Genomic DNA, 15272 nt, shown 5'->3' on the forward strand with positions numbered 1-15272 from the left:
ATTTGAGGATCAGTCTTTGGTGTGGAACCTAATCAAAAGCTTTTTGAAAATCTAAGTATTATTATTATTATTATTATTATTATTATTTCTTGGCAGACACCCTTATCCAGGGCGACTTACAACATAAGTGCAAACAAAGTGCGAAAATTCAATTTAACTAAAACATAGCAATTCAAAATAATACATTTTACAAATTCCAATTTACACAAGTACAGTAAGTGAGGTCCTACATCCTGGACGGTGAAAGCCAAGTGCTGTCAAGATGTAGTGCTGTCAAGATATGCTTTCACGTGATCTACAGCTGCAGTTGTATGTTCAAAAAATTCTAATAGATTAGTAAGACATGATCTGCCTCGTCTAAACCCATGTTGACTATCTCCAAGAATATGGTTTTCATTAAGATGCTCCTCTATTTTCGGTCTAATCAATTTCTAAAAAAATTTGCAAGTGATGCAGGTGAGACTGATTGGTCTGTAATTTCCTGGATCAGTTTCTTCCCCTTTCTTGTGGATTGGTATGACATTTACGGTCTTCCAATCAGTTGGCACATCCCCTGTTCTAAGTGTCATTTGGAATATTTGACTTAACGGCCTATAAATAATTTCCCTCATTTCTTTATGTACTGTTGGAAATATACCATCTGGCCCAGGTGATTTGTTTGTTTTTAATTCTGCTAGTCCCTTTAGTACCTCCTCCTCATTTATCCTGGTCTCTCTTAGGATTTGACTGGATTGATTGTTAACCTGTGGCATGTTATCTGTCTTTTCTTTTGTAAAAAGCTCTGTGAAATACTTATTTAGAACATTTGCTACATCTTGATTGATTTCCAAGATACTTCAATTTTTGCCCTTTATCTGTTTCACTTCCTCCCTTATTGTCCTCTTGCTGTTGTAGTATTGAAAAAAGCTCTTTGCATTAGTTTTAGCTCCAAGAGCTATGTTTCTTTCTATTTCCCTCTTTGCTTTCCTGATCCCTTTCTTAAGATCTCTTTGCAGCTCAACATATTCTGTGTATTTTGTTTAGTCTCCGTCCCTTTTGTATGTGCTATACAACATTTTCTTCCTCTTGATATTTTTTTGCATACCTCTATTAAACCATTTTGGCCACTGTTTTTTGGTCCTCAATTTGGTAAGTTTTGGTACAAATATCTCCTGAGCCTTAAGTAGTATATTCTTAAAATATAACCATCCATTTTCAACTGAATCTGTATCCAGTGTGCTCCAGTCTACCTCTTCTAAGTGCCACCTCATACCTTCAATGTTTGCTTTTCTGAAATTGTAGTCCATTGTTTTAGACTTGGTCCTTAGTTTTTGAAAGTATGCCTCAAAGCTAACCATGTGATTGTGATCACAATTTGCCATTGGTTCTCTAACTAGTGTCCCTCTGACTCTATCTTGGTCATTTGAAAATATCAAGTCAATGCATGCACTCTCCCTGGTTGGTTTCCTGACAAATTGAGTTAGAAAGCAGTCATTTATCGATGGCTTGAATGTAGGGCAGGCCAAGGATGATCTCTGGAGCCCTGCAGAGACAGGACATGAAGCAGTGAGTCAGTGTGGATGAGGCAAGAAAGAATGTGATTTCAGATGGGGTGACTCTGTAACCAAGGCCTGCTTGAACAAAACCCACAGCCCACAGTGAGGAAAACATGAGGAATAATATGAATTTGATGTTCGATCTCACTTTGTATTTTTTGGCTTTAGTTCTTGGCATATTTCCCTGGTTCCATTTGAAACACCCCTCTCTATAGTAATTGTATTGTATTCAATATGAGCTGTTAAGTATGAACATTTATAGTTATTGCACCTTAAGGTGCTAGAGGGTTTGCAGAAGTTAAGGTCAGTACAGGTTTCATCTCTAAATGCATAGTTTGCTCATTTTCATTATTTGTCAATGTGACACTTTTAATAACTACTTTTAGTGAAGAAAACTTAGTACTTTGTATTTTGAAAGATGAAAAGTTGGGTTTTGTCATCCACATTCTCTTTTTTTCTCCTGGTCTACTTTGAACATAAAGTTCACTCCCATATTTTACAGCAATCGGCCATATTGAGCTTAACAACTATACAGTAGGGGGGAAAAGTATTTGATCCCCTGCTGATTTTGTATGTTTGCCCACTGACAAAGAAATGATCAGTCTATAATTTTAATGGTAGGTGTATTTTAACAGTGAGAGACAGAATAACAACCAAAAAATCCAGAAAAATGCATTTAAAAAAAGTTATACATTGATTTGCATGTTAATGAGGGAAATAAGTATTTGACCCCTTTGACTTAGTACTTGGTGGCAAATCCTTGTTGGCAATCACAGAGGTCAGACGTTTCTTGTAGTTGGCCACCAGGTTTGCACACCTCTCAGGAGGGATTTTGTCCCACTCCTCTTTGCAGATCCTCTCCAAGTCATTAAGGTTTCGAGGCTGACGTTTGGCAACTCGAACCTTCAGCTCCCTCCACACATTTTCTATGGGATTAAGGTCTGGAGACTGGCTAGGCCACTCCAGGACCTTAATGTGCTTCTTCTTGAGCCACTCCTTTGTTGCCTTGGCTGTGTGTTTTGGGTCATTGTCATGCTGGAATACCCATCCACGACCCATTTTCAATGCCCTGGCTGAGGGAAGGAGGTTCTCACCCAAGATTTGATGGTACATGGCCCCGTCCATCGTCCCTTTGATGCGGTGCAGTTGTCCTGTCCCCTTAGCAGAAAAACTCCCCCAAAGCCTAATGTTTCCACCTCCATGTTTGACGGTGGGGATGGTGTTCTTGGGCTCATTCCTTCTCCTCCAAACACGGCGAGTTGAGTTGATGCCAAAGAGCTTGATTTTGGTCTCATCTGACCACAACACTTTCACCTAGTTCTCCTCTGAATCATTCAGATGTTGGCAAACTTCAGACAGGCCTGTATATGTGCTTTCTTGGACAGCTTTTTGGTCTTGGCCATGGTGGAGAGTTTGGAATCTGATTGTTTGATTCCTTCTGTGGACAGGTGTCTTTTATACAGGTAACGAGCTGAGATTAGGAGCACTCCCTTTAAGAGAGTGCTCCTAATCTCAGCTCGTTACCTGTATAAAAGACACCTGGGAGCCAGAAATCTTGCTGATTGATAGGGGATCAAATACTTATTTCCCTCGTTAACATGCAAATCAATTTATAACTTTTTTGAAATGCGTTTTTCTGGATTCTTTTGTTGTTATTCTGTCTCTCACTGTTAAAATACACCTACCATTAAAATTATAGACTGATCATTTCTTTGTCAGTGGGCAAACGTACAAAATCAGCAGGGGATCAAATACTTTTTTCCCTCACTGTACATCTTCATGTGTTCCGTGCAAAACGCATTAAGTAAACACAACAGACTGAACACACAGGAGTATTTAAAAAACACAAAGCTGCGGGGCCTTACCTGTAACATGTGGCCTGCATGCAGGCAGAGCGCACTGCCTCCGAGACCTGGATAGCCAAGCCAAAGTCGATCACCTTGACTCTGAGGGGCTGCCTGGCTGCATTATCCACCAGCATTATTTTGTCAGGCTTGAGGTCGGTGTGGATCATCCCCAAACTCTCCAGCTTTCTCAGGGCAGTGGCGACCTGCTGCAGGATGGGCCTGATGTACTTGAGGGGCAGGGTCTGGAAGCTGATGAAGTCGTACAGGTTATGATTTAGCATCTCAAACACCAGGCACAAGTGGTCCTTGTACTTGAAGCACTCGTACGCCTGCACAAGCTTGTATTGGTCAGGGCTCTCTCTACTCAGCCTGGCCATGATGCTGCCTTCGACGGGTTTGTTCTTCAGGATCTTGATGGCCACAATCTCATTGGTGCGGTTATTCCTGCACTTCACCACCTGACCAAAGACGCCTCGGCCCAGGAACTCCAGGACTTCAAACAGGTTTCTGCTGGAGCAGAGCATCTCATGCTCCACCAGCTGGTATTCGCCATTATCCTCATCTGTGGCACTAGTGGCTCCGCTGTGCGATTTCACAGACATTCTTTACTATGTTAAGGAAAGATATAAAAAAATAATTAGAAATGTACAGTACAAAAAAAGACTTAATCTGAGCCTTTACCCGTGACAAAGATCGATCTTACTCACCCACTCAGGTTGGTGGGGGGGGGCGGTTATTGCCATTAGGTTGATTGAAACCAGAGGCACGATATTATTTATGTTAATGTAAAATAAAATGTTGCATTTAATCCCCCCATGATTTTAACATTGGTTTGTCCCAGTGTTTTACCTGCATGCACACAGGAATATTACCTTTATAGATGGCATATTAAGGATGATTCAACTTGTATTTTACAATGAAAATAATTTCATTCCATCAAGTTTGACGGAACACAAAATCATTTCGATTTAACCCGGTTACATTAATCGAAAATGGCTGTTGAAGGGGAATGGCAGAAGTTAATGTTTTGTGTCTCTTTCATAGAGAAACTGTCATTTTCTTATCCCACTGTTCAAATTGAGCATGATGACAAGTTGAGATGGGTTCAGTTTTAGGACAGCATATCCAGAGTTGGCTTTGTTGGCTTGTATGCATTTCAGTAATGGTCAAGTCCTCATGTTTAGCCCAATACACTCCCCAATGTCATCAAATTCTTGCAAAGTGTCTTTGAGTGATTGCTATCAGCTCACAAGGTTGACAGATGTCCTTGCACAATGGCATTGCTCTGGGATCTGCAAGTCTCAGCTGATAATGCTGGCAGTGTAAAACGGAGAGTTCAGCAAAAAAAAAAAAATCATTTACTGGGCTTGCCCGATACACAGTAAATGACCGGTGAAGTTTTGCACCTGTAGGTTTGCCAAGACTTTAATCCAGATAGGCACATATTAGCATACAATTATCCATGAATCTCTGTTTAATGTATCATCTCATTAGCCATGAATGTGTTAGATAATAAGTGTTGCCTTAATTTTTCCATGCAATCAAGCAGTAGTGGCCATAATTTGAGAAGAGGATTTAATCTAGCAACTGAAAATGTATAACAGGCAATTACCTAATTCCTTATTCTGCAGAAAGCTCTCAGATTTGAAATGTCAACAGTTCAATGAAGTAACCATTTCAAAATAAAGAAAGATGACCGACTCAAACGAACCAATAATTTAGCATTTTGTACTACATGTCGTGAATCTGAAATTCAGTTTGCTTGTGCATGTCTTTTCAGAGGACAAAAGTGATTTTCTTTTCGTAAGTTTGGGTTGTAATCTTCTCTAGACTTTTCTTACCAGAACTTATGACTGTGCAAGACTGCATGGCTGATCAGCGCATGTTATATTAAAGGTGATAGTGTTGTGTGTCAACTGAAAGCCTTTATTGCCCAAACAAACTGAAAACAATTAGACAAAATAAATACATTCACATTGGAAAGTATCTATTATCCTGTATTTAAAAGAAAGGCTCAGTGAGCGAGTCAACTACAATTCAGCCAAAATTGAACATAAAGAGATATTTGTAGAGAATCCTGTAAATGTTGTGATGGGAATAGTTTAGATATCACATTGATATCACATGTAAGTAAAACAAGCAAGCGAAATATACCCCTGAGAGAAAGACATTTTAAGACTTCATATGCAGGGCCATAGCCAGGGTAAAACTGTTACCGACATCAACATCAAGCCATATGGGCATAAATAAATGTAGAAATTATTAATTGCATATGATGCGAGCAGAGACAATCAATGTTATTATTTTAAATATTATTTCTTGTTTTAACACATTTGTAGGCATACATCACCATCCATTGCATGAGGATATAACACACAGAAACATTTAATAGATTTTGAATTATTTCAAGGTGATTAAGTACATTATTTTCTACAACAGAAAAGGGAGCACTATATTTCTAAGGTGCAGTGTCACAGCATGGGGGGCTGCCACGATGCCGGGCTCTTGAAATAAGCGGGGCCTCAGGAAATAGACACAGGTACAGGGAGATACATGGTGAAATACGTGCAGGTTTATTATTTACAGTGCCACACAAAAGAAAACCCTAACTCCTTCTTGAGCCTAACTACAATGAAAACAGGTCCCTCTCTAAAACATGCAGCTAATCAAACATACAGACAATCAATACAATGGCAACTTATGTGAAGTAACTAAATAGCAGAGTATTAGCTAACATTAGCTCTCCTGCATTAGGATTGCACTAAATACGAGCAGTTGTGTCAAAGTACATAAATAAATACAAACATCAAGACAAAAGTATTTCTAGGACAGACGTGAACATTTCAGAAAGGTTCTGAATTATTGCCCAAGCTCAAATGTGGAGCAAAAAATGATTGTACAGGACACACTACTCTGTAATTCCTTTTGTTCTGTTGTGTCGCTGAAATGGTTTGCAATTGTTCTTTCTTAAGAATAGTTGTGCTGGTAGCATTACACAGTGAGAAATGAAGTCTCTCTTCTGGGTCTGTTGAGTACCCAACGGTTTGGCAAAGGAACTCAGCTAAGGATGACTGGGGAGCCCTGAGTTCTCCTCCTCGGCAGTCCTGACATCTCAGAGCAGCCACACTGCAGCTGACATGAAAACGAATAATTCATTAATACAAATTCAAACGAGAAAACAATTAATCTTTCTTCGTTCGGAAGTCCTAACCATCAATCAGATGTCTGCCAAGAAATAAAAATAATAAGAATAATAACTACTCCTGACAGCACTGGATGCATCTCAGAGACCAGTGCTTGACATACTGAGAAAGAAACAAAAAATCTGCAGTGGCTTCTTCCATTTGTCAAGAAAACACAGAATACAAACTGATAATGTAAGTGATGGTTATAAAAACAAGGGTGATTTTAATATAAAGCCAAAATAACTTTTTGATATGGATGTCCTTGGAATAGATGCAATCAATCAGAGCACCACTCTATTTCTCAAATATTATTTTGTATACTAATGATTTTCCCATAATTTGAATTCAAATGTAATGAACTGCAGGTCAATGACTGTATTCTAATAGCTGTGAGAAGGTTAAATAGCTCTCTCTGGTGAGGAAACAGCAGATTTCAACTGATGCTGCAGAAGCACTTCAGAGAGAATGATGCCTCTTTCACGTCATATGTTGGAACAACAGCAGCTCACTGGAATATGCAGGGTCCAAACACTATCGCCAAGTTCTGCACTGACATCTTATTGGAGACGCCACTTGGACCAGGAAGTGGATGAGGTGTTTGAGCTGGACAGTCTGCCGGAAAAGCATCACCATCTGCTTCAGTCTTCAGGCAGTTGCTCAGATCAGCCTCGTCTTCACATCATAGAAAGGAAACAAAGTGAAGAACACAATGTAACTTCCAAAGGCTGTAGATATTTAAAAAGGAATTGTGAAGAAAATATAAACACACTCCAAATATGAAAGTTGCCATATTTTCCACACGAATTCATGAAACACCTCTGAAGCTGTTGACAATGCCTGAGTGGTTTGGTGGGATGTTAGCCAACTCCAAGACTTTCACTGTGGACTCAGAAAGAAAGCAGAAAAGACATTTGCTGCCCAGCTCTTATATTATTGGTATTATTACCATAATTGTATGACCAACACCCCACCCCCCATTAGGCATTTGTCCTACACATGCAAAATACAGGTTACACATCTTTACAGCTCTTTGTAGTGTACTACCTAAAACAGAAGCAGCATCATGACAAAAAAAAACCACTGCCTTACTTTCACTCCTAACATGGCTATATCTAAACACAGAGCAGCATTAAATTAAATACAAGTTTGTGTACACTTACACAGAAAAGCATGTGCCCATGTTAAATTAAATATAAAGGATGCTAATTGTATGATAAATCTGGTAGCAGAAGTAACAGAAAAGGTTGCGAGGTGGGTCCTCCATGGATTGGACTTGTTTGTCCAGCACATCCCACAGATGCTTGATTGGATTGAGATCTGGGGAATTTGGAGGCCAAGTCAACACCTTGAACTCGTGATTCATCAGACCAGGCTACCTTCTTCCATTGCTTTTGGTTCAGGTGCCTCTCGCAGTTGAAAGTCTGATATTTACAGATTTATGTAGGACTCGCCGCTCAGAGGCCCTCGTCCCTGTGACCCCTGGCTTCTCCATGAGAATCCAAATCGAGGCCCAGGCGAGATCTGGCTTCTGTTGGGTTGAGTTTTGGTTGGCGGTCGTCCTCTGCCACGTCGGCTGATTTTGGAGGATCGCCGTTCTCAGGCTGTTCCCCAAAATCTGGGCTTCAAATGAGGTTTCTACAGTGGGTTCTCATAAATCTGATTTGTAAAAACTGGCGCCTTTTTTCACAAGTGGATGGCCGGTGTGTGGACAGTCATCCTTGTGAGGATGCACTACTACTGTCAGGAAAGATAAATGTGTCAGCAGAGGGTAGGATTGCAGGCTGCACATGATCATTGTATTGTTATAATACAATTTGACTGAAACATCTCCATGTTGCCACCGGGCGGAGTGTGAACTGTGGAGAGGTCTCCAACGCTGACAAAACCGCAGTATTGCTGTAAAAGGTTTCCGTTTTTATGAAATCCTTACCTAATAAAAACGAATGTGAAGGCTTTGGTTTTAATGACCCCTATTTCTTAGAATCAAACTTCCGTAAGAATTAGATTTAGCCTTTAATTGTTGAAAAACATGCTCAGGATGATGTGTTAAAAAAATACACGCATTTTGTTCTAGTGACTTCATTTGGAAAAAGGAGAAGTGTATGCTGGAATTCATCCTTTGCAAACCCCGTGTACAAAATAACCACAGGACTAGGCACTTATTAAACTAGCAACACATCCATTTATTGTGCATTGCGGTCCAGGTGTTTCCGTGATGTATTTACGCTGTATTTATACCCCGTCCATAGTATATTTACTACATTAAAATCCAGCCAAATTAAAACGGGAGATTGGTAAGCACCTGAATCATTGCAGTGCTGCTCCTCCCCATTCACTGTTTTTATAATTGAACCCACATCCACCACACGTTTGCAAATATAAAGCCTTTTATCTTGCATGTCAAAAGCGAGATTTACTGCAATGTTGTATAGACGAACAATGAAACTTGTGTTTTAGAGAACAAAGTAACATCTTTATTACTATAGGATGTAACGAAAGCGGAACTTAATTCAAAACTTAAAACAGGAACTTTGTGTCCAACCATCTGTCCCATAAAGATCCGCTGCAATATGCACTATGGTTTTCAGAAAAGCAGCTGGACGAGCGCCCTGACTTCACAGAGCTGGGTCAAAGACCACTGGTAATTTGATTTTTAAAACTTGACACTTCAGATCATTAGCGATGTTCATATTTACTACGTGTATGTCAGAGAGATGATTTTAAGACATACTGTTGACTGACGTTTGAATGCTCCACGTGTCTGTAAAGAGTATTTTACTTTTTGGACACTGCATCGTTTTTCTTTTTATTTATTTTTGAGATAAACATATAGTAAGTGAGATCAAAAACCAATACACGCATAACATATGAAGCAGGAGCATGTAATATACGTAATATAATCAATCATTGCACAGAATAATCCTACAGTACAAAGTCGGGTTGCACACAGACGGGTAAATGAAACTAAACCTACTGAACTATCTTAGCTCGTGTATGTTAATCAATTGAATGGTATATAAATAGACAGGCTGCTAGCATGAGTCTATAGTATTATGGGACAAATCGTTATTCTGAATTTCAACCCAACACTATTTGCAACCTGTATTTCAAAGACGCTTACCTTTTATCAAGTGCTGGTGGCAAATGTCTAAGACCATGCATGTCTCACAGATAGTACTCTTAATACAAATCTGCAACTAGTGCAATTGCATTCACTGAATCTAAAGCCTCACAAACAAGTCTACAATGTATTTATGGCGCATCTATTCTCAGTTCCTCCTCTGTATAATTTTAGCATCATTTTGCACAGTAAAACAAGCTACTGTAAAACAACCACGGATAGAAAAGGGTTTCACTTAAAATCTGTAAATGATGCATGCTTACTTTGAATTTGAGACTTTTTGTATATTATTTATTATATAAAGTATAAGATAGGTAAATGGATTTGTAGAAAATGATCAAGAATCAGTGTATTCAGAAAACAGCATAGAAAGCGTTAAAACAGTTGCGACTTCTCAAACGGCAAGTTGTAGGGTTGTGGAAAAGAAGGTACTTATCTTATCTTTCTGATGTTTAAGCCAATGTTTGGGTCTTACTTTTGTTGCCTGACAGGAAATGGGCCCACACACAAATTCAGGAATGTGTTCGCCATACAGGAATTTACATGATAGTTATGTCTCTAACAGATGGGTAAGAATAATCGTTATTGGATTCCTTTTTCCTGATTTCATACTGTCACCTGGCAGACACATTCTTATTATTACCAATAAATCAAATATATTTTCTTTCATATAGGTAACTCACATGTAATTTTAGTGAGTCCAGTTAATGATACCCTGGACAGCCAAGTTTGATCAATTTCCTTGTATACTGTGACTGTCACTCTCACTTTTCTTCCTATGTGATTTTTGGTCACATTTTGTCAGCCGCTGAATATATTAATCACAGTACCTGACAAAATCCACTGTTATTCAACTTTCATTTCAATGTGTTCCCAGAGCTACAGGCAGCTTATGTCGTTAGCACTGCTGGCCGGCTGTGTCGTTGTGTTGGCGGTGCTGGTCTCCATTCCTGTTTTGGAGAAAAAGTCTGCAAATGAAGAAGCAAGCCATTCTGAAGCAGTTCTGATGAACTTGGATCACTTTGAGAGTGAGGGAAGTGGGTCTGGTGATAGGAGAAGTGAACAGGACAGTAATGTTTGCGATGATGTGAGCAGGTGAGAAGAATAGCACTTATTAAATGCTGTTAACAAAACTGTGCTTTCGTTCCTTTTTAAAGAACAGTGTGGGACAGGGCTTTGCATTAAAGACCAGCTTAGTAAGGTGATGTTTGTTTTTCATTAGAAAAGCCTTTTTAAATGTCTAAAACAAGCCTTTTTCTAGTTGGCTTCTATCTGAGAGCATCCCACTGGATATGAAGTATGAAGCGAATGCAACCTTTGGAGTCCCCCTGTATGAGGCCTGGACAGACCTTCTCAACACTGCCAGCCAGAGAGTAGATGTGGCTTCTTTCTATTGGTCACTTACTGGAGAGGACATTGGAGTGAACACTTCCACAGATTTACTGGTGAGTTACAAGAGCATGTGCACAAGCAGCAAAGCTGCATATTAAATGGCTTTCCTGCTGGGATTTGTTCATTGTCATCATTTCCTTCATAGTTCACTGTTAGGCATTGTTATGGGTCTGTTGAGGCAAAGTTTGGGTGAAGCCATATGACAGTTCTAGAATTTCTGAACTCTCGTTTCAGTTCTCTCACCTCAACCGCAGAAAGGCAAAATAGTGAAAACAATCAGACACACTGTAACAATAAAAACAAAAAAGTCAACAGATGTAACAGTTGTAACAGATGAAAATGTTATGGTAGTAGTGCTTTAATGTGTTCATAATTCTCGTTCTGGTTCACATGGTTTGCTTTGCTGCTGCTGTCTATTTCCTGGTATCACTTCTCAATGAAACTCAACTTTGTTATGGCTGCTCACCCATCTGCTTTTCTGTGTAATATTTATTGAGGGGATGCAAACTGTTGCCCACAACTAGGTTAATATTAAACATTTAATAGATGACATTGATACTGTCTTTGATTACCTGTATAACTGCCTCTTGCCAGGGGAAGCATATCTTCAAACAGTTTCAGGAGCTGCCATCGAGGAATGTGTCAGTGCGTATAGCATCCAGCATCCCGTCCTTGGCATGGAACTCCACTGACCTGCAAATTCTGCGTAAGAAAGGTATCACAATGTCAGGTGTTTCTTTTTATGTCTGGATTGAAAAATATCCAGTTTTACTCATAATTAAGTACCCCCTTTTTATTTTAGGCCTTCAAATAAAGAGAGTCAATTTTGGACATTTAACACATGGTGTCCTTCACACAAAGTTCTGGATTGTAGACATGAAACATGTTTATATTGGAAGTGCTAACATGGACTGGAGGTCTCTGACTCAGGTAAAGATTCAACAGCAACTTTTTTGTCCTACAATATGACTCTGTAGGACTAGGGGAATATTAAATACTACAATGTTGTAAGGGTTCTTCCATAAAAGTATGATCTACAAATGAACTTACAGTCAATAGGAACATCTTATGAAACATCTATGCTGACTTTTAAGTTACTGCTTAACTGGGGAAATTGTGTAGAGAAACATTTGACCTTTAATTAAATGTGCACATTGTCATATCAAATGTTCACAGGTTAAAGAGCTGGGTGTTGTCATCTACAACTGCTCTTGTCTGGCGAAGGACCTCCATAAGATATTCGACTCGTACTGGGTACTTGGGCATCGTAACGCCACTATCCCTGACCCCTGGCCAGACACCTTCAACACCTCAGTCAACAAGGACAACCCCATGCTGGTGAACATCAGTGGAGGTGCTGCTAGCATCTATATTGCTGTGAGTGGTCTTTATCAGCCTTTTATTTATATTTAATTTAATGAACAGGAAAAGTCCACATACTACGCAATGCTTAGAAATAACTTTTAAACCATTTCTGACTGCTGTCCGTGACTACATTGTTCTAACCTACCTTGTCACACTGAATCTTTGGATGTCTTCGTGTATTTATCTCCCTGTTTCTTCAGGGTTCTCCACCATCGTTCTGCGCTAGTGGGCGAACAACAGACTTGGACGCCATACTGTCTGCAATCGAGGGGGCGGACAGGTTTATAGACGTGGCGATGATGGAATATTTCCCCACTTCTCGCTACTTGAGGCCATACCAGTAGGTAGCAAGAACAGAAGAGGGGTTGCAGATAAACACTGATCTTGTCTATTTTCTTTCAAAGGGGGACATTTGTCTAAATTAGTGTGCCAAGATATTATGATTATGTAGGTCCAATAACAACAACAAAAAAAATGATAACTTAGAAACTAAGAGTTTGTGTACAGTACAGTACATATGTATTCATAGTGTAGTTCCTGTATAAACTGAAGGTCTGACTGACTTTCCATATTTCAGTTATTAATCGTTAATAAATTACACCTTTTTGCTGCACTCAGTTCTTTTTTCTGTGGTATTGTGTCATCCACTGATGCAGTGATTCCTCAAAGTAGTTGTCTTAGTTATGCTTTACACTGGGGGGCAGTATTGCCCTGTAAACAGAGAAGATGTTTGAAAAAGTTACACTTAAAATCCTCACATCAGTTTTTATAGTTCAGTGATACTTAAGAAAAATGCCAGGATATGTAAAATGACACACTTTAAGACATAACAGCTAGTTGATGTATATTTGTTACAATGTGCATCAGGAAAAATGTCAAAGCAAAGGTTCCTATATTCCCATCAGAAAGCAACCTCCTTAGACTTTCTTTGTTTTTTCTTTTCTTAATTCAGCGCCACTTACTTAGCATACTCTTTGCCTCTTTTTCTGTGGAAATTGTGTTTCCTGTAATCTTGTCTAGATACTGGCCGCTCATCGACAATGCTCTGAGGAAATCAGCTTTAGAGCGCCACGTTCGGATTCGCCTGTTAATCAGCAGCTGGGAAAGCTCAGACCCAGCCATGCTGCTTTACCTGAAGTCCCTCAGTGCCCTTAATGGCCCCCCCTCCATTATGAGTATTGAAGTGGTAAGAACCTCATGTTCATCTGTATCACTCCCTATTATTAGTATCAGGTTATTCCTGGTATAATGGAATTAAAAGGAACAGTGGTTGATTCAGACAAACTGGGAATACAGGTGCAGGTTATTGTGAGTTCATTTCTTGTGTTTAACTCAATTCACTGTGCGATTTTTTTTTTCCATCAGAAACTATTCATTGTTCCAGTGGGGAACCACTCAGACATCCCTTATACCAGACTGAACCACAATAAATACATGGTGACGGACAAAGTTGCCTACATTGGTAAGGGGCAGGAAATGCATGTTCTGTTGACCTGTTCTTTTATTCTCTCATTTATTTCAATCACTGGATCACAAAGAAAAAATACTGGTGAAATGATTCCTATGTACCTTCCTAACTTATTCCAATGTGTACCTGCATAATATACAAATCTGTGTTACAATCCCCTACTTTATTCATGGTCAATGTGTTTAGGTACATCCAATTGGTCTGCAGACTACTTCACCAGCACAGCCGGGGTGGGCTTGGTCATCTCCCAGGAACACCAGAAATCAAATCCCAGAAGACAAACTTTTAAGGAGCAGCTGGAGTCCGTGTTTGAGCGAGACTGGAGCTCCACATTTGCTATAAACCTGGCTGATTTTGGGACAGACCCACACACATCGCAGGATACACAATGATTATAAACTTAACCAAAAGATGCAGATACAGTGAAATACAGCTTTAGCATATTAGTTCTGAAATGTTATTTCAGAAAAAGTGTTTTAGTGTTCATTTACAAGCCATGTTGGTCCTAAGCTTCACTTCAGTTCAGTTCAATTACTGAACTTGAACAATTTGTGTGCAGTATTAAGTAAAAAAAAAATGTTGACAAGATTGTTGGTATGATAATATGCAAAACTTTCTTATTGTCAATCTGTGATCAGCAGGGTGTAGTTATATTGTAGCAGGTTTCACAGATATAGATTAGCATTAGTCTTTGAGAACCCACTATTATTTCAGGTAGGGTAGTCCAAGACTTGTGCTAATATAGGTCTGTGAAACCATCTTTAAATGCCTCAACTCAAGAATTATGTTTATATTATATTTCAAAAAATTAATAATGTTAAAGTAAATATATCTGTACAAGTCTTCATTGTTTCTGTAATGCCATATTTCCATTTCCATTACCAGCACCAAATTGGCATTAAAATGTGACTGATGCATGTAACATTTTGTGTAACTATATTAAAAATACAGTGTCATTTTTCTGCAATTGTAAATTTAATTAATACACGTATTATCTCTGGCATTGACTTGACCTATTACTTGTATCTATTTGTAATACATGCAATCTGTTTATTTTTATTCATGTATATCTATCTTTCAATTAAACAATTGTCATTATTTAAAGGTATGGTCAAACGTTTTGCTGATATAAATTGTTGTGGAAATTGTTTAAACACTAATAAGATTGATTAAGGTTTTTTGCACGTATTCACAAAAACAAAACTTACATTTGATTCCTATAATAATAAATCTAAATAAATCACATTTTAAGTACTACCTGAATCTTCCCTGATCAGTAACGCCATTTCATAATGTTAAACCAGATAATCTATAATACAGCGTCTATATAACATAATATTTAAAGGTGTGTGTGTGTGT

At 38.8% G+C, this 15272-nt stretch overlaps 2 protein-coding genes and 1 long non-coding RNA gene across 4 annotated transcripts; 1 reads left to right on the forward strand and 2 right to left on the reverse strand.

Annotated features, from left to right (window-relative positions):
- Positions 1-3349: 3349 nt before the first annotated feature.
- LOC136717390 (homeodomain-interacting protein kinase 2-like) lies at positions 3350-3984 on the reverse strand. The gene has a single exon (XM_066695007.1). It carries the CDS (start codon positions 3982-3984, stop codon positions 3397-3399), a length of 588 nt encoding a protein of 195 aa, XP_066551104.1. The 3' UTR covers positions 3350-3396.
- Positions 3985-5890: 1906 nt separating this feature from the next.
- LOC136717081 (uncharacterized) lies at positions 5891-9855 on the reverse strand. The gene is made up of 3 exons (XR_010805185.1): positions 9689-9855; positions 7077-7239; positions 5891-6514 (listed from the first exon to the last, which is right to left on the reverse strand). It is a non-coding gene; the product is annotated as an uncharacterized LOC136717081 (long non-coding RNA).
- pld4 (phospholipase D family member 4) lies at positions 9104-15017 on the forward strand. Of its 2 annotated transcripts, XM_066694549.1 has the most exons (11): positions 9104-9208; positions 10180-10257; positions 10566-10783; positions 10950-11133; positions 11675-11795; positions 11883-12010; positions 12257-12457; positions 12646-12785; positions 13466-13631; positions 13811-13907; positions 14100-15017. In XM_066694549.1, exons 2-11 carry the CDS (start codon positions 10183-10185, stop codon positions 14303-14305), a joined length of 1536 nt encoding a protein of 511 aa, XP_066550646.1. In that variant the 5' UTR covers positions 9104-9208; positions 10180-10182; the 3' UTR covers positions 14306-15017. The 2 variants fall into 2 exon arrangements, with proteins under 2 accessions (XP_066550646.1, XP_066550647.1); XM_066694550.1 differs by lacking the exon at positions 10180-10257.
- The last annotated feature ends 255 nt before the right edge of the window (positions 15018-15272 follow it).

This window comes from Amia ocellicauda, chromosome 21 (assembly GCF_036373705.1).
Source record: "Amia ocellicauda isolate fAmiCal2 chromosome 21, fAmiCal2.hap1, whole genome shotgun sequence".
Classification (NCBI taxonomy): Eukaryota; Metazoa; Chordata; class Actinopteri; order Amiiformes; family Amiidae; genus Amia; species Amia ocellicauda.